This window comes from Protomyctophum bolini (assembly GCF_963924005.1).
Source record: "Protomyctophum bolini genome assembly, chromosome: 9".
Taxonomy (NCBI): Eukaryota; Metazoa; Chordata; class Actinopteri; order Myctophiformes; family Myctophidae; genus Protomyctophum; species Protomyctophum bolini.
Window position 1 is genome coordinate 32,059,747 of NC_137870.1, and position 19,412 is coordinate 32,079,158.

The 19,412-nt window shown below is 42.4% G+C and overlaps 1 protein-coding gene across 1 annotated transcript in view; it reads left to right on the forward strand.

Moving 5' to 3' along the window:
- traf4a (tnf receptor-associated factor 4a) overlaps nucleotides 1-18,975 on the forward strand; it is a 32,097-nt gene extending 13,122 nt beyond the window's left edge. Inside the window, exons 2-7 of the mRNA XM_080772198.1 lie at nucleotides 7,620-7,671; nucleotides 11,585-11,689; nucleotides 12,579-12,740; nucleotides 13,743-13,904; nucleotides 14,987-15,142; nucleotides 15,956-18,975. Coding sequence (XP_080628324.1) covers nucleotides 7,620-7,671; nucleotides 11,585-11,689; nucleotides 12,579-12,740; nucleotides 13,743-13,904; nucleotides 14,987-15,142; nucleotides 15,956-16,588 — 1,270 coding nt within the window. The 3' untranslated portion in view covers nucleotides 16,589-18,975. The remainder of the gene's footprint in view (nucleotides 1-7,619; nucleotides 7,672-11,584; nucleotides 11,690-12,578; nucleotides 12,741-13,742; nucleotides 13,905-14,986; nucleotides 15,143-15,955) is intronic.
- The last annotated feature ends 437 nt before the right edge of the window (nucleotides 18,976-19,412 follow it).

Genomic DNA, 19,412 nt, shown 5'->3' on the forward strand with positions numbered 1-19,412 from the left:
ACATGTGTGACACGTTAAACCATGGGAGTTTCATTGGATTTTATGAGTGGCCTTGCTAGCCCCCACCCCTGCACAACTGCCCCATAACCAGATCAAACATTACCATCTCTTTTCAAGCCCCCAGCAAAACCTCAATTCTGGGTGGGGTTTCACTTTGTATTCTCTGAAGTGCCTAGTAACGCATGTGTGCATACAATGTTTATGGTCTCTGCTGCTGCCTGTGTGACATTTCTGCTGAGTGGCTTAGGATGCAGCGCTCAGCTCCTGCTAGAATTGATAGGACTTCTCTCTCAGCTCCCAGTCTGTGACCAGATCAGCAGGGAGTTAATGAAATTGAATGGATTTTCCTGCACCTCGTCCATGCAGTATATACTGTAATCTGAGGATGAAAACAGGCAGAGAAAAGCAGGACATGAAAATGCAAATTACATTTGTTCATTTATTTGAGTTGAGTGGAAGTGTAGTTGTACAAAGGTGAATACGCACCTTAGTTTTAACGAATCCTTCCCAAAACACGGGAAATTATTTAAACTCTGTCCAACACTGAAACACTGTCCATTAGGTTGGGATTGGGAAGAAATTCAGACACAAAACAATGACTTTCTAGTAGACTAAGCATGTTGTGCTTGTGTTTGGTTTGCCCCCCCCATATCCGTTCCTTACACATACTGTAGGATGGATTCTCTGACTGTGCAGATGGCTGCACCTCTCCCTCCCTCCATGTATCCATTCATTCATCCATCCATCCATTATCTTGTCTTACCTGTTTTTGTGGCTTGGTTCTGTCCTGGCAGATGCCGGCTTCCTTTCTTTGTGGAGTCACATGCTGTTTGCTAACATGGCAGTACAGAATGCTTGCATATTAGCTGTACCCCTGGCATTGTGAGGATTCTGGTGACAGTTTGGTTTGCTTGCTTGTCTCCCATGGATCTTCTCACAACAGAAGATGCTCCATATATAGCACTGTGCACATGGGGCTGAAGAAAGCTTGGTAACAGTGGCGAATACATTAAAAAAGTACTTGGGGCCTTCCAAGCATTATTACTATAATATGGCAAGTGTTTCTGTATCAAAACAAAAATTACAGTTGGGGGGAAATAAAGGCTATATTGTTAACTTTTCAACATATTATAACTTTGAATTATCTCAATAAAGGCTTGTTTTCTTTTTTTGCTGATTTCATAAACTGGGACTATGCAGTCAAATCCTCAGTGTTTAACCATTTGTAACTCAGAGTATGGAAATGGACTATTATGGCATAAGGCCATGTGGTAACACATTTGGTCAATCTCAGAGTGGAATTTATACATTAACTAGGATATGTATTACATTAACTAGGATTTAGACTCTGTCTTAAATCCATTTAAAAATGAAAACAGACCAGCCACCTGGCTTGTTTGTTTGTTGGACATGGCTGATAGGCTATAGTTCTGCTTCTATAAGCTCTGCTATTTTTTCATCTTTGCCTATTTTAGTATCATGCCCATCAGCTCCCTCAGTGCATTTGTGACATGGAGAGCAAGAGAAGAAGCCAGAGAAATGGTGCCAGACATCTACCCACACAGTGCAAACAGTCCTTTGTATCGGTCTCTTTCCTACACTTGCATCATTTTCTCCTGTTTTGTACCTGAGTACCACAGGAACAATACCTCGGTTTATATAGTACCTCTCTACCTGCTACAGTATAGTATGTACTATAAAATCCATTTCAGAATTATTTCATTTAGTGTTTGTGTGGCATTTAGTCAGTTGTAGCTTGTTTCTTTCTCTTAATGACATTGCCTTTCAGATTGTCAGATGTTGTCACGTCACATTAAGTGGCTGCCACTGGTCCTTTGTCACCAACGATGTAAGCAGAGGAAGTCAAATTGGATTTTACAGGTGGCATATTCTGGACAAGCATGCACATCGGGTCTGATTTATCAAGCTCAGTTGCTCAGTTACTGGGTTTCATCAGCTGTGTAAATGCATTTACCGTACTTTACCCTATATATTTTGTTGACTTGAGTCCTTACTTCCCCCCTCATCTTTGTTCCCCTCTGCCTCTACAACAAATCTATTAGCTGAAAATAGCCAATCTACGGGCTCTGAAGTTAAACTCGGGCTCTGAAGTTAAACGGGCTCTGAAGTTAAACTGAGAATGTCAAAGAGAATGTCATCACAAAGGTCAGAAGACTTATTCACGACATAATCCTTGGCGAAGCATAACATGCACAGTAAAATCCTAATCTCATTGGAATTAAATCTCACACAAGAATACTATATTACTATATTCAATTCATTAAAGCATCCCCAAGGTCTGTATTGGTCCATCTCTTTTTTTCCTCTACACCAAATGTCTTTGACCGAAAATAACCAGTCTGCTATTTTTGCAGATTGTTTGCGTATACTATTATGATATGCCTTGCCGGAACAGGGAGACTAGGGTTCCTGTGGTTAGAGAGAAGTTGATCCACCAGTATGACATCAAACACAGCAAAAGTAGAAGTTGCTCCTCCCTTTTGGGACAACCGAGAGAGGGCAGGGCTACATGCCGGCTTAAAGCCAAGTCGATGGAGGGGGAAAGGAGCTCTGTCCCTGTGGCGTATCGGCTTGCACAGGTAGAAACACCACCCACACTGTCTGTCTGCCACTTCACTCTGACCTCATTTAGAGCAGAGAGGATGCCTCAGTCAGCACAGGATACTTACATTAGGGTATTTCTCTGCTATTCACGAGAAGGACTGACTGCTCTGTTCACTACCTACCCACCACCCCTCTCAACAGATTTTCCATCAGAGATTCTATTCACACACTCTGAAAGCTGTGTCCACGTTAATTTATAGGAACTGAATAAACCTCCATTGAGTCAGTCGAACGTCTTAAATAAATGGCAGTTTGCTCGTCGTTGGCTGATATTCTTAGCGTACTTAGTCACAATTGTACTACTGTAAAGTAGTAGTTATCCTACTTTTAAAATATCACACCTGTGTGAAGTGAGGGGCGCTAATATATTAAAGTCTAACTCATGTTGCTATGATATAGGTGATGGTAATGGTAATGTAAAACAAACAGTGACAAAACAAACTCTTTATTGTTAATGGCATTTTATGTTTGTGTTAGGGACAAGATGATGTAAAAAATTCCCTTCATTGCAACAAGCAACATTAAAACAAGCATTGAACTAAAAACAAACATTAAACCTGTACCCTCAAAGAAGACATGCCATTTTCTTTTGTTTGCATGTGATGGATAGCTCGCTCTATATGCAGCTCACAGTAAATCATCATAGACTAGATTGCCTGGGAGGTCTCGTCATAAAGAACATCTACAGTATGTGTTGAAGAACCTGTCCTGTTTCTAACCGTGTGAAATATAGTTGCAGGCAGTCCACTCTTAATCCAATAACAGGCACTTTTGTGGTAACTGCAATGCTTGGGATTACCTGCTATTTTCATCATCACCGACCACATGCACTGTTAACTGCACACAACAGTACATGCCATCATAGACATGAATTGTTAGTTATTGTAGAGGTCATGTGCTATACACAATAATGTGTCACTACTCCTTCATTACAGTACTAAGTGTTGGCCTTGGAGTAAAAAATGAATGACTGCACACAGTCTCACCTGGATATGGGGGGGGGGGGGGGGGGGGGTTATAACTACAGCTAAGATTAAACAAAATTCCTGCTCCCTCCCAACTTCCTGGAAGTAGAAACAGATACTTGAGATCAGTTAGGCGACAGGAGGCCATGGAAGCCTATACTGTGACATTTAAGGTTGTGCTTGTGTTTAAGTGGTAATCCAGCTCTTTTGCTTGAAAAGAAAAGGGGGTTTGCATGAAGACCAACATAAACCTCAATACCTCATGATAAGCTCTAGGAGCAGATAAGCAAAAACGTAGCAGGCGACCAAGGCAAGGCTGCCGATACTATCTCACTCCATGAGAAAGTCCTTCCTCTGGCTGTGATCGCAGAGGTCTGTTTACAGAGTTAATGTGTCACAGACTTTCTGTGCGCCAAAAGCCTTCGTGCTTTTGATTTTTGTTTGTTTAGTGTGCCTCCACAACCCTGCCCGCTACAATTGTAAACACAGGGTTTGTTTGTGAGTCTCTCTCTCTCTCTGCGCTGCTTAGCATGGAGCAGGTTTCAAGGTTACCCTCCGGCCTTAACCTAATTTATACTTAGTCATACAAGTGTTGCTCGCTGTTTCATCACAATTTGTAGTTGAAAATTTGTTTTTGTGGCAAACAACACCGGCATACTATGAAGTATAGTGAGGTCTCTGAAAATACCTTGTTGTAGCTAGAAAGGCTGTTTGGCTGTACTACGTTTCACGTTACACCCACAAGATTAAACCTGGGAGATTTGATTTGTCCCTCTCTCGCAGTCTTCCTGTCAGGAGTCGTATGCGAGGTGACAGAGCGTGCTGTGACGGCTGTTCTCGTCAGTATCACAGGGTGAATGGATGTCTGCTTAATCTGTGCCCAGGGCTTGAACGAAGATTTGTTGGTGAAGAGGGGGGGGGCAATTAAAGGATAGGCAGAGAGGGGCTCTAGTCTAGAGGGTTCAAGAGAACAATGAAGTTCTCTCACTACTGTACTCGCCACATGCACTTGGATGTGTATTGCAGGAAATTGCAGGCGACAGCTTTTGTTGTGTTACAATTTAGACAGTCTGATCGTAACCCATGTCTGAATGTGTGAATGTCGGATGATTTTGGATAATTAGCCAAGGTTTGGGGCCTCCTCAGACCAGGATCTATAGTATGTACTATTCTAATTAGCCAAGGTTTGGGGCCTCCTCAGACCAGGATCTCTTGCTGATCAGCAATACACTAGGACAGCTGTAGAGCATGCTGCTCTGTTCTCTCACAGTATGGGGGAAGGCACTGACAATGAAATTTTAATGTGGTGATTATATTAAGTATGTTATCATGCACTTATATAGCACTTAGCTGTTCTATTGTTATGTCAACATACATGTGATTAGAATACACATTTATCGGTTTTTAACCCTGGAACGTCACTGAGAAACCGGGCCGAATGAGTATCTGTTCTCCATGTAGTGTCATAAACCTACTGGACAAGATCATAAAAAGGATGTTAAGTGTTGTTGTTGATGAGGCTATTTGTGAGGCTGCTAGACAGTGTGAGTGTCCGTACTGTAAGCTTCCACAATGTGATAGTAATGTTTGTGATTCTAGTGTGGTGGGCCTCGAGTTAAAATGTGATCATTTTGTATTCATTTTAAAACCCTCAGATACAATGATCAATTGGAGGGCGGGAAGATGGATTAAATGGAATAGAAGATATTGTTATGTCTCCACATTGTACTTAATTCACTTTCATAAAGAGGAAATAAGCTCTGCTAGAAACCAAGTGGCCCTGGAGAGTCAAGTTGTATTAATCACTGAGTCAAACATGAATGTGTTGGTGTAGGACTTTTTCTGTGACCAGGGAGGGAATTATCCTGACACTGTGACTAGGCTCTTTTCGCCTGTCTGCCTCTCTGTGCATCAGATAAGCGGCCAGGACTGGATGCGAGTGACTATTTCTCGTACCAGTTGCCGTGCAATCCCCCCCGCCCCTCCCCCACGCCCACCCGCCTCCTCGTTCTCGACAGGATGACAGCACGAGCTGCGAGAAAACGCTGAAGCGGCACAACAATAATATAGATGATGATGATGATAATAATAATAATATAGATATAGGTCCAGTGCTGGTTGATGTGTTTGTAAAGCGTTCTACTAATACTAGTATAGTAGTACTCACTCATCCCCTGTTTTCGCGGAAGCTTTTCTCTAGACTCTATGGAGAATAACATAGGGATGGGGTCATCTTAAATCGTCTAATATAAGAATTGTGGTCCAAAAATAAACAAACTGTCTCTGTGATATTGTTGGGGAGGTGTTTCTGTATCGTTTACGATAGTCAGTCAGTCATATTTGATACTGTCTGTCGCGTGGTCGTGGCCAGAGGAGCTGAGGGGCGGGCCTGGCACGGGAATTAGTCACTCACGCACTGCATGGGGCTGCTGTACACATCCACTGTTTACATCTCCCCCCGGTCTAGAAATGAGAGTCTGTCACTTCCCATTTCATTTCAGGGTGCTTGTGGGACAAGCCATGGTCTCTGCACCTACACACAGGCCACAGCTGTGAAACCATTCCTGACTTATATTACCATGATCGAACGGATGAGTCCATAATGACGGCTTAGTAAATTTCACACTACATACAGTAGTAGAAGATGCTTTGCTGGCAGGGCCCTCCTAGTTCCTAATCGATTGACCCTATTTTATAGTCCAGTATGGCTTGTTAATTGGTCTCCACTCTCCAGCTCCATGCTGACACAGTGACCCTAATGGACAAGAGTTACTGCTGTCTCGTCGTGCATTAACCTCTCTTGCAGCACTGCCTAATGCCTGCTCCCCCTCATCAACCTCCTTCTCCTCACAAGCCTTCTCCCCATCCCCCCACTGATTTCAAAGCAGCAGTGTCAGGCCAAAGTGCACACGCATGCTCATGTGTCCTGTCACATGGGGTTGTCGGTCAGATGACAATGCCTGCAGCCAACCAAATCTCTCCAGTATAGGGAGACTGCTGCTTTGTCCCAGGCTGGTTGTTATCCATTAATTGGTTTAAATGTAATTGGGGGAATGGCCAGGGGTCCTGACATCTCCTCGTTAAAGTTAATCTATTTATCTCTTTTGCACAATAGTTTCGTTCAAGCCCACTGACCTGTGACTTTGTAGCACTATCTTGAAAAACACAGTACAGTATCTCATTCATCTGATAACGACTCGTTAAGGCATCTCAGTGGATTAGCCAATAGCCAGCCACCAACATGGCCCTTTTTTTCTTCCATGTGTCTTTGTCTGGCAAGGTGGTGATGTCATACAGTAGCATGGTGGGGCTCCACCCATTAACTCCAGCTTCACCTCCATTTTTTTTACCATCATCTGTGAATATTTCATGATGTCATCGGGCTGGGGACACACTGTATTACCCAGAGGACTTCCCTAATGGTTCACTGTCTCGTCTGGTCCTTTTCTTAAACGACTAAATCAGGCCAGTGAGTGACTGTCCTTCTGAGATGCTGTAGTAGAAATGGTTGTTTGCATGATGTGAAACCAGATTTCATTCTCAGGCGCCAACAGTCTCACTCATCACGCTAGTCAATCAGACATCTGTATTTCCTGGAGAGCACTGACTGCATACAATGAAGTGTTTCCTGCTTAATTCTTCAAAAGAGAAGCAGGAAGCAGTGGTCTCTCACCCTACCAACACAAAGGGCAAAAATTAAGTTCCCATTGGAAGTGTGTGTGTATGTGTGTGTGTGTGTGTGTGTGTGTGTGTGTGTGTGTGTGTGTGTGTGTGTGTGTGTGTGTGTGTGTGTGTGTGTGTGTGTGTGTGTGTGTGTGTGTGTGTGCGTGTGCGTGTGCGCGTGCGTGTGTCATTACAGGCAGCCGCAAAGATTCACTTTAACACAGATGTCATCAGACATCAGTCAAAATGAATTCTAAATAATTGCATCTTGCGCCTATTAAAAAATGTAGGGCGGTTTAACGCTCGTGCTGGCAGTGGCAGCAGTCGTGGTGCTAACTAATGCTTTCCTCTTTTCTTTTGTTTCAGTGAGGGTGTCTTCAAGTGTCCAGAAGACCAGCTGCCTCTGGACTATGCCAAGGTACAGTTGCTGCTCACTGTCAGCTGAACTATAGTGTGGAAAATGATTAGCATTTGCATTTTCAAACATTAACCCACTTAAGCCCTATACTGTAATATACAGTAGGTGACAATAATGTTAATTAATTAATTGTCCAAGGACTTAGATTTTTTTTTTCTTTCTTTCATAATTCTTTGAAAATAGAGAAAATTGCTGATCTACATTCTCAAAAGCAGTTTCTTTCTTTTTTTTTTCTTCTTTTTTTTTTTTTTTTACAATTTCTGGATGTCAGGGTAGAAATTGAGAAGATAATTTGTAGAAATTGCTTTAATACAGAGGGGGAGGGGGTGTAACAAACCATCTATATAAGAGTGCGAGTCAAAGTGAGGAAACCGTGTTAGAGAGTGAAAACTCTCTAACACGGTTTCCTCACTGAAGAATGTGCAATGCGGATAAAGGATTCATTCTGCACTTTGTATGAGATTGTCTTGAGTTCAGTGAAAGCTGTCAAAGACGCAATGGACAGAACATTATCATCTCTGTTTCTGCAATGCTTGGGCACTGACTGATTTTGAAACTATTCCCAATCTGTACTGTATGAAATTCCTCTCTCTATGAAAACGGTGTTAATAAAGTATAGATTTGTAACGGTATAGATTTTTTAACCCCAGGCAGCAGCATGCCCGGTCAGCAGTGCTGGCTAATACGCTCTCTGTCGTGATGTGCTGTGCTGTACTGCACTGGGCTGGGAGCAGTGAATGGCACTGGAAGAACCGGACTCCCCACAGGGTGGATGAGCTTAGCGCACACCTGTCAGACATTGTTATTTACCAAGGCCTTTACAGGCTCCCAGTCGACCTGTAAATTACCGCATGCCGGTGGTCTTGTCTCTGGGTTGTAGTAACGCTCATTACACTCTGTCCTTAGCATCCCGTCAATGAACTTGCTCAGATAATGCACTTCCCGCGCAAAGAACTCGCTCAGATAATGCACGCCCACTCCCAGCACGAGCGTGGCCTTGCTGAGAGTGATACTGGCATTTCAGCAGGAATGTGTTTGTCGTGTTATTAGAGACGCGGCGTGGTGAGATGACCGCCAACGATGGCAAAATAGCAAATAGAGTGAAACCAAGTTGGAGGGCTTACTCCCCTGATACGCCTGGGTCTAAAGTTATTAAAAGGTCGTTATTGTAGTCCCCTGCACATTCAGAGACTGGAACAATGAAATACTGTTACGGTTTATTTTAGAGGATTTGGCGCCAGCTCAGAACATGTGATTACGGCAGCATAATCTACTATCTGCTTCAGTTTTGATGTATTTTGCTGCACAGTATTCACAGCCTGCAAGCTGAAGTACAACCCTGTGCCACTGCATCTCTGTTTTAGTAGAAATATCTGTGAGGACATTTCTCTGCTTTACTGCCGACGATTGCAAGAACTGGCCATCACAGCATAATGAATGTGATTTATAATTAACATTAACCAGTTAAAATGGTGCCGTAATGCTTGCATTCAATCTGACACAGCCACCCGTTGAGTTTAACGAACCCCTGTAGAGAGATGGCGGATGTGCTCTGCATCAGATTTTTCTGAATATTAACTTTGATGGTAATGGCTTCCAAATGAATTCTGCATATACTCTCTCTGTAGAAAGCATGTCAGTGCAGTCGTGCACACAGATGAGGTGCACACAGATTTCCCGATATTTGTTAGGGGGTTGTTTTAGATTATTTTAGAATTCACTTTTTTGTCCTTTTTGTGCCAGTGTGGGAGATGGAGATGCGTAGGCCTTTCACAGTTATTATATATTTTCACCTAATCGCAATTATTTTAGATAATTGCAATTATTTTGCATAATCATTGTCACGGGGCAGCCCGTGCCCTACACACACACACACACACACACACACACACACACACACACACACACACACACACACACACACTGGACATTGCACGCACGCACACACCACACAGACTGTGTCAATCATGATATAATGTCAATACTGTTGATGAATGCATTCACAATTTATTCACAACATATTCAGGTTTCATAATGATGTACAAATGAAATGATACACACAGACTTGCAGGGAAAACATTCAGTTTATTGTAACCTGTGGTTAGCTCAGTGTTTGTCACTTGTATGGCCTCTCCAGTGCTGGGCTGCTGGCACTCCTCTGTCTGAATCTGAGCTGCTGAACCAGAGCAGGGCTCAGCCATTCAGCTCAAGGGGGTGGGGGGGGGGAAGGTGCCAAGTACTGTAGGGGTGTTTCACAATGTCGATGAGCAAAGTATTTCTATTATCTGGGGAAATGAATGCAAAACCCAAATTATGTTTAGTCTAAAATAGAACATCTATTTATTGGGTTATTTATTCATGTTCAGCTGATATCTGTGAGCTTGTAGATAAGCTGTGTAGATGTAATTGCTTCTCTGTGGGTGGTAGGATCCTCGCCTATAAAAGGGAGACTGCAGGCAGAGCTAGTCACTAGTCAGTTATTCTCGGGCAGGCAACATGCTGACAGCCCGGTGAGAGAGCTGCTAGGGCCCATTTCATGGGCATAGCCTAGTTCAGTTTTGTTATTTTTCCTTTGTCCTAAGTTTTGAGTATTTATTTGTATATGCTATTTAAATTATTTGTCATTCTCTACCCTGAGAGCAATATTTGTTTACAATGCCTAAAAGGCAAACAGAAATGTTCCAATGTTCAATGTCAATACCACAATAAAAAGATCACACAATAAAAGTAAAATGACAGCCCTAGATGCATGCAGAGATGTAACAGCGTAGTGTAATGTAGCGAGATAATTTCATGCCTCATCATATATACAGTACTATATCTCTTTGTTTCTTCACTTGCATTCTCCCCACATATGCTTGAACTGATTCATTTTCAAACATAATCTCATAACTACTGTATGACAAATATCCAGAATGTCCTCTGTGCATTACATTTCACTGAAATGAACAAAGTACAGAAATCATCTTCAATGAAAAATAAATCACAGACCTACATCCTGTTGCAACCCAAATGTTCTCCTATGTTTTGCTGAATGTTTGCCTATTATGACAAATTACGTTGTGAACATTAAGTTCATGTGATTAGTAAATAAAAGGTGTTACAGTGCACTGGAAGACTCAAGTCCCCCCCCCCCCCCCCACCCTCTGTTATTAGTTAGTAAATAAAAGGTGTTACAGTGCACTGGAAGACTCAAGTCCCCCCCCCCCCCCCCCCCCACCCTCTGTTATTAGTTAGTAAATAAAAGGTGTTACAGTGCACTGGAAGACTCAAGTCCCCCCCCCCACCCTCTGTTATTAGTTAGTAAATAAAAGGTGTTACAGTGCACTGGAAGACTCAAGTCCCCCCCCCCCCCCCACCCTCTGTTATTAGTTAGTAAATAAAAGGTGTTACAGTGCACTGGAAGACTCAAGTCCCCCCCCCCACCCTCTGTTATTAGTTAGTAAATAAAAGGTGTTACAGTGCACTGGAAGACTCAAGTCCCCCCCCCCCCACCCTCTGTTATTAGTTAGTAAATAAAAGGTGTTACAGTGCACTGGAAGACTCAAGTCCCCCCCCCCCCACCCTCTGTTATTAGTTAGTAAATAAAAGGTGTTACAGTGCACTGGAAGACTCAAGTCCCCCCCCCCCCCCACCCTCTGTTATTAGTTAGTAAATAAAAGGTGTTACAGTGCACTGGAAGACTCAAGTCCCCCCCCCCACCCTCTGTTATTAGTTAGTAAATAAAAGGTGTTACAGTGCACTGGAAGACTCAAGTCCCCCCCCCCCACCCTCTGTTATTAGTTAGTAAATAAAAGGTGTTACAGTGCACTGGAAGACTCAAGTCCCCCCACCCTCCGTTATTAGTTAGTAAATAAAAGGTGTTACATTGCACTGGAAGACTCAAGCCCCCCCACCCTCTGTTATTCCCCAGATCTACCCAGACCCAGAGCTGGAGCAGCTGATCCTAGCACTGCCCATCCGTTGCATCCACAGTGAGGAGGGCTGCCGGTGGACTGGCCAGATGAAACAGCTCCAGGTAAGGCATTTTTTGCCTATATTTCAGTGGTTTCTCGGTTTTCAACCCTTTTCATATCAAACGCATTGTTTATTCAGCATTTGAGAAATGCTGAATCCTTACCAGCAACACTGGTAAGGAATAACTCAGCTCCACTGGTTTATTGATTCAACGTTTCGATCACTAGGATCTTCTGCAGGAATGATCGAAAAGTTGAATTAGTAAACCAGTGGAGCTGAGTTATTCCTTACCAGTGTTGCGGACTCTATTTGTTTCTCTTGTACTGCCATTTGTCCAGCACCTGTGCTAGAGTGGATGTGCATGCTCTATTACCTCTGTTTATTCAGCATTTGAGCCACGGACCACCATTTGATGACATTTAGCCTCTCAGACCCAAAACTAAAGTCCACAATTCCATGCTGTATTGATGTGGTAGGCTACCATAGGAGAGATAACAGGCCAACGTTGATCAAAATAATACTTCTTCTACATTCTCTAATTGTGTAGACTTCTTGTAAATTAACTTAAATATTCCAGATGATTAACAATAATGTAACTCTTGAGAGTGTAAAATGAAACCAAATGGACCTGCACCTGCAGGGGTAGACACTCTCAAGAGTTAAAGATCTATAGGGGTCCATTTGGTTACCAACTCTCCATCATTTATTGCTGGGGACCACCTGAACCCCCTCCAGGACCACTGGTGATCCCCGGACCACTGGTTTAGAACCACGGCTTTATTTGATAGATGTATAATGGAGAGAGTAGGTGAGTGGCAGTAAATGGTCCGGCTGACTGGGAATCAAACTGGGGACTTCACCTTGGCTGTAGAGTGTAGATTTTGTGTGGCATCTTGTGGCCTAAAAGTTGTTTTAACTGGCATTTCTATCTCTCTCTCTCTCTCTATCAGGGTCACTTTACCACCTGCGCCTTCAATGTGATCCCCTGCCCCAATCGCTGCTCTATAAAGCTGACACGCCGTGACCTACCCGACCACCTGCAGCATGACTGCCCCAAGCGAAAGGTCAAGTGCGAGTTCTGTGGCAGTGAGTTCACCGGCGAGGCCTATGAGGTAAATACCAAATACCACGTATTTTTCTTTCTCTGTTGGAACCTAGGGAGGGTTTTGAAGTAAACAACTTGTCCACGGCCACATTATTTTCATACCTGCGCCTGTATGAAAGACTTTCTTTGTGAACTGCATTCAGAAACCCATTCCAGTTATGACACTCCCACTACAGTGTGTCACTAACATCATGTGTGTTGGCATAAGGAAAGGAGATTTTACTTGTCCTTTCATACTGTGTGGGGTTTTCTCGTGGGGATACTATAAATATATAAGTCACTAACAACTTAATTTGTCCCAGCTTGACCCTATGCTCACTGGCCTACGTGGTCTGTCTTCTGTATCCAGTCTTCTGCTCATTAACCACTTGAACTCTAGCATCTCTATTTTGGTGCTAACATTCAGCGAAAATAGTGAATCTACAAGCTCACAACGCGGTGCATTGTGAGCTTGTATTTCTGAAGATGTTTAATGTAGAGCAAAAACTTGGGAACCCTATCAACTAAGTATAGGGTTTAAGCCTCCAGCTTGTATGTGGACATTTTCAATACTTTCTCAGTTTTAGATTTAATTGTTATATACACATAATTATAAAGCCACAGGTATCTTGCTGTTATTTTGTTTAATGATAAGGAATTATTTCACATTTAGACATTTCTTTAGTGGAGCAGCAGTATTCATCGCATATAGCCATTTATTAATGCACACGCAGTCACGCACCCATAATTTCAAGAAAGATTATAATGTTGAATATTCAAAAAAGGAAAGAATGCTGGGGTTTCCTGTTGCTGATTGTTTTTGTTTTTCAGTTTGTCTTGTTTAAAAAGAAAAGTGATTCTGTAAAGAGATCTGATGATGATGTGAGCATTGTCAATAAACAAATCTTTAAAAAAAAAAAGAAAAGGAAAGGAAAGAAAACATGAATGTTTACTTGATTTTGGAGGGATACCTCACAACAGCAGTCAGTGGTTTCATGGTGGATTGTTTGACCCTTTCCCTCTCTCTCAGAACCATCAGGGCATCTGTCCTCAGGAGAGTGTGTACTGTGAGAATAAATGTGGGGCGAGGATGATGCGGCGACTCCTGTCGCAACACAGCCAGGCCGAGTGTCCTAAACGCACACAGCCCTGCAAGTACTGCGGCAAGGAGTTTGTCTTTGACACAATCCAGGTCAGTTATACAGTAGTTGACACTTTTTAGCCGACACTGCCAAATGTTAAATATGCATGCATACAATGGGCCAGATTCAGGAAGATTTACGACCAGGTGTAAATTAAGTGCGTAAAGGAGGGTGTATAATCCGTACGATCAATCTCACGTGTCATTCACCAAAGGTTGTGTAATGGCTTAATTTGTGCGTATCGCAGGTGTATCTCATTTAGCCTCTTTCCCAAGCAATTCGCTTGGTGTCGCCTGGTGTAGTAGAACATCCACTCACATTTCACGTCATATAAGGCAACAGGAAATCTCTTACCTAGTGTGATATGATGTTTTTCACACTAGGTAAGAGATTTCCTGTTGCCTTATATGACGTGAAATGTGAGTGGATGTTCTACTACACCTGCAAAATGCACAGATCTCCTAGCTTACAAGTTACACCGGTGAACGTGGTGCTCTGCGATGCATCTCACCGCATGAATGTAATTGTTGATCAGCTGATTTTGACAGGCGAGTCTCTCGCAATGTCAACTGACTTCAGACAGACCTTCAAGCTAACAGCGCGTCGGTACCATAGAGTTATATATATTAGCGAAATGGGCGGAACCAGGTCGTGAGGCACCGCATTGCAACTTGTCAGCAGTCATTTGATATTGAAAGTGCTAGATACCCTATATGTGTATTCTGCTGTGTAACTTTGCTGGCAAGGTTCTCCCCTGGGAGAATAACTTTACACAACCTGTCCATTGGCAGAACGGTTATTCATGGAACAGAGATTATATTTCAGTCTCATATGGCTTGTTTTTATGCGACTAAAAGGTTAACGCACACTTATATGTTCCAATCTTTAAATTACATTTGGCAATGAACTGATTCGTAATTAAATCGCCCATGCGTTAACTCATTATTGCACATACAGTATGGACACTGTTTTACACAGGAGTCAGGACCCCAATAGAAACAAGCTTCTTGGGTTTAATCCTTTTAGCATACTTTTGCATAGAACTGTACTCTCTGTCCTTTTTTGTTTGGCAAACTGTTAATAAAGTATTCAATCAATTAATACAAAAAAATCCCTGTCTGTCTCCCTACAGAACCATCAGTACCACTGCCCTCGGTTTCCTGTCCAGTGTCCAAACCAGTGTGGCACACCCAACATTGCCAGAGAGGATCTGGCTAACCACGTGAAGGATAACTGTGGTAGTGCTCTTGTTCTGTGCCCCTTCAAAGATGCCGGGTGCAAACACAGAGTAAGAGTTTTACATTCAATATACTGTGATGTCTATTCCTTTATTTATTTGTTTTTGCCCACAGTAGTTTTCTTGCTGATGTACTTATCTTGTTTTCTGTGTATCTCTGTTGGTTGTATTTGTGTGCTGTTGGATTAATTGTCTTCTTTAAAATGATCTCATTTGTAACTCTCCTCGGCAAGAAAAAAACTGTGATTCTTCTCAAAAATAGTGTTGTGCCTGTAGGGTGTGCTTTAATGAGTGACAAAACTTTGTCTGAGTTTTTTTACACTGGAGTTAGAATGTAGAATGTAGCCCACCACTTGGCGGGGAGAGGCAGACGAGCAGGACATTTTGTGTCCTCACTTCTGTGTTCATAATTACGGTGGAGGTAGCACTGTCGGCTCACAGCTAGAAGGTCCCGGGTTTGATTCCCAATGTAGGAGCAGGGGGCGTGTTCTCTACTCCGCGTCATCAGCGCTCATACCCTAGTTGGGGTTGGCAAAAAGGCCTTTCTGTGTGTAGTTTGCAAACTTTGCATGTTCTCCCCGTGGCCCCTAGGGTAGGTAGTGCCCTCACAAAAAACATGCAGTAATTGTCAATGGAAATATAATGTTTGTGTACACACTACACACACTAAAAACTGGACATAGGAGGGGCTAGCGCCCCTCAAAAAAAGGAAAAAGGGAAACATTTGTTTGCACATGCTAACAAGTAATAGAGATATGTGTGATAGTGTACCAGTGTACCTGTAAAGCGTGGCACATTCAGTGCTATAGCTTCCCCCACTCATTTAATATACTGTATTCACGTTACTCTCTTTCTCTCTCGCAGTGCCCTAAGTTGGCGGTTGGTCGTCACCTGGAGGACACCACCAAAGCTCACCTGACTATGATGTGTAACCTGGTTGGGCGCCAGCGGCAGGAAATCTTGGAGCTGCGGAGAGAGATGGAGGAGCTGTCCGTCAGTCACGACGGAGTGCTCATCTGGAAGCTTAGCGACTACTCCCGCAAACTGCAGGAGGCCAAGCTGCGAAACAACCACGAGTTCTTCAGTCCGCCCTTCTACACCCACCGATATGGATACAAGCTCCAGGTGTCTGCCTTTCTGAATGGTAATGGCAGTGGGGAGGGCTCTCACCTGTCCATTTACATCCGCGTGCTGCCTGGAGAGTATGACAACCTGCTGGAGTGGCCCTTCTCCTACAAGGTGACTTTCTCCATCATGGACCAGAGTGACCCGTCTCTCTCCAAGCCCCAACACATCACTGAGACCTTCAACCCTGACCCCAACTGGAAGAACTTTCAGAAACCCTGCAGTAGTCGCAACTCGCTAGACGAGAGCACCCTGGGCTTCGGCTACCCCAAGTTCATCTCTCACGAAGAGGTCAAGAAGAGAAATTACATCCGTGACAACTGCATCTTCCTGAAGGCTTCCATAGAGATACCACAGAAGATAATGGGTTAAGGAAGGCACCTGATCAAGCCCTGTTACTTTTCTTTTTTGCTTTCTGAGCCCCTCCAACATCATGACGTCATGTGGCAAACAAGTCTATGGACTTTTAATGTTTGTCTTATTCATGCGCCCCAAAAATCAGCCATGTCTAGGCCTCCACTCGTGACGTCATGTGGCAGCTCAGTGGGTGCCCTCACGTCACACAAGTATGACTTTTTTTAAATATACAATGAAGGAGAAAGAGAGGTTTAAGATCGGAACTGACACTTAACCTCGAAAACATCTACACACTTATCCTTAAGAAACGTTGTTTTCTTACAGCCCTCTCCTCTGTAGAACAATTGGCACTAGTCTGTGTGGCAGGGTTGACTGACTGGACTGGAGGACTTTGATCTACCATGGAGGAAAATATGTGTTTGGTCTGCAGAACCATCACGCTCCGAGTCATTTTTTTCCTTATTTTGTTTTACTTTCACCCCATTCTGCAACAAAAAGCCTTGGAAATCAACAGTGCCTAGAGAGTTTATCTTAAGTTATATATATTTTTTGGTTTCTGCAGTACTATAAAAGACAATGGAAAGATGGAGATAGAATGAGAAGAGTGACAAGGCTTGGAAAGGCCTTTGCACTTACAAGTTACAATGGAACAAAAAATGAATCTGGAAAAGAAGTGTCATTTGAATCATCTTGATCTAATTACAATGAAGCTTAGCAGACTCAGCTCAAATCCAACTGCCTTTTGTTTACATGTACTTCTAGTATACTCCCTGTCATTCTTTAAAAACACATAAAGCCCTTGGTAAGAGATTACTGGTGAGATATGTGTGGGCACAAACTGTGTATTGCAGTTTGGTCCACTTGATAATACGTAAAGGGACTTATTGATGTACCAAACACACATCTATAATCCTTTGAGCCAGTTCTGTTCTCATCTGTTGTTGAGTCCACCAACAGAAAAGCACCTTTGTTGGTCTTTAGATTGGTAGAGCAGACCAAGACAGTCATGTGCATTTAAGAGTGAAGGAAAAGCCATGTGGCCTTTTTACATGTCTTGGCATGAGGGTTGGGGAGCTATATCAACACATGCATGCTTCATGTGCTACCACTCGGACCACGTTTTTGTACTGTAACCTAACCTGTATTCTTGAAATCCTCTCCCCTTGATGACGTTTTGTCATTTTTGCAATGGAGGAACCGTTGAATGGAACAAAGTTGTTTTTATACACAGAAAATGTGAACATTGTTGACAATATATCCTCTAAACCCAGTGGTTTTAATAGGAACTCTTGGCTGTGAAGTGGATTGTTTCACATAGCCTGTGCATGGATGCTATTAAGGGACTGATTGAAACATGGCTAATGTTGTGGTCATTCTGCAAACATGGGGGTGTCTAGAGAGTAGTGCAACGGTTTGACACACTCAACTCACAAGACTTGGATTCATTACGTGTGCAGCTTCGTAACCACCTTCACCCTGAACACTTTCCGAAATCTAAAAAGATATTTCAAAAATAGTCAATCTACAAGCTCACAACGTGTCGTGTTGTGAGCTTGTAGGTGTACTATTTAACATTTTGGAATACCGGTGAAGTGGTGAAACATGCAAATAAAAAAGGGAATATCCACACTCGCGAAATACGTTTAAAAACTTTAATGCTTATTGTAATGCATAGCCACAGTCAAAGAAATTAACATTGACAAAGGCCAGAGGGCTGAAAAAATATTTTGTGATCGCGGATGTTTCCCTTTTTTTGGTGTCTAGAGAGTGACTGCACCTGTCAACCGTCAAACCGGTGTATTTTCAGCTCAGCACGCATTGGGCTGTCTACACTGGCTGGGAGGGGGAGCAGTCTTGTGCAATACACCCGTCTCATCCTACATCACACAACCATCAGCGAGCTGGAGGTCTCTGATTATACAGTACATTCATAATGTATGTGAATACTAATGTAAAAAAAACACACAAGGAGAAGAAAAAAAAGAAGCAGAAGCACATTCTCTTGTCTTTTTATTATACATGGAAATTCCTGGGTTCTTATTATAATGCCAGCTGATATTTTACAGTGATTTAAAGAAGTAAGAAAATTAAACATTTTGTAAGATTCTGTATTTTTAAAATACGTCAATGTTTTATACTTTTTTTTTTTTCTCGTTGGAGAGTCAGGGTTGACTTTGGGAATTTTCACACCCTTTCATCTCTTGGACATTTGGATAATTCATTTGTCTGTGTGGTTTGAATCTCATATATTCTGTATGTATTATTTCCTTTTTAAAAGTATTTATTTTAAGGCGCCATCATGTGAGCTTGATTGAACAGATGGCACAAATGTTTTAATATGTTGATTGATGAGTGCTTGTCAATTTCTTAAATTTAAATAAAATACTATCTATTATAATTGCTTTGACAGTCGTAATATTTTGTAAAACTTACTTTATGTAATACATGTAGGTAGGCTATCCCATTTCTGGTGCTTTCTACGAGCTCACCTGCATGCTGCCAGTCTGAGTCTCCCTGTGTTTGTTTCCATTCATTCATTTAAATCTTGCTGTTTATATTGTTTTGATGGCAACATCATTTAGAATAATATGGGAATTTGCTTTTTTAATGTGCGTATCTAGGTAGATGGATAGATAGATATAGATGGATAAATAGATACATACTGTAAATAGATGACTGCTACAGCTATTGAGTTTCACCAGATGTTACTCCATCATAAACCTCAACATCCAACTTGTATGACTGCATTACTTGCCAAAAATATGTATTTCAATGGAAAATCTGACGCTTTGAAAATAACCTCATTTCAACAAAAATGTGTTGAGATTTGTCTGCTGAG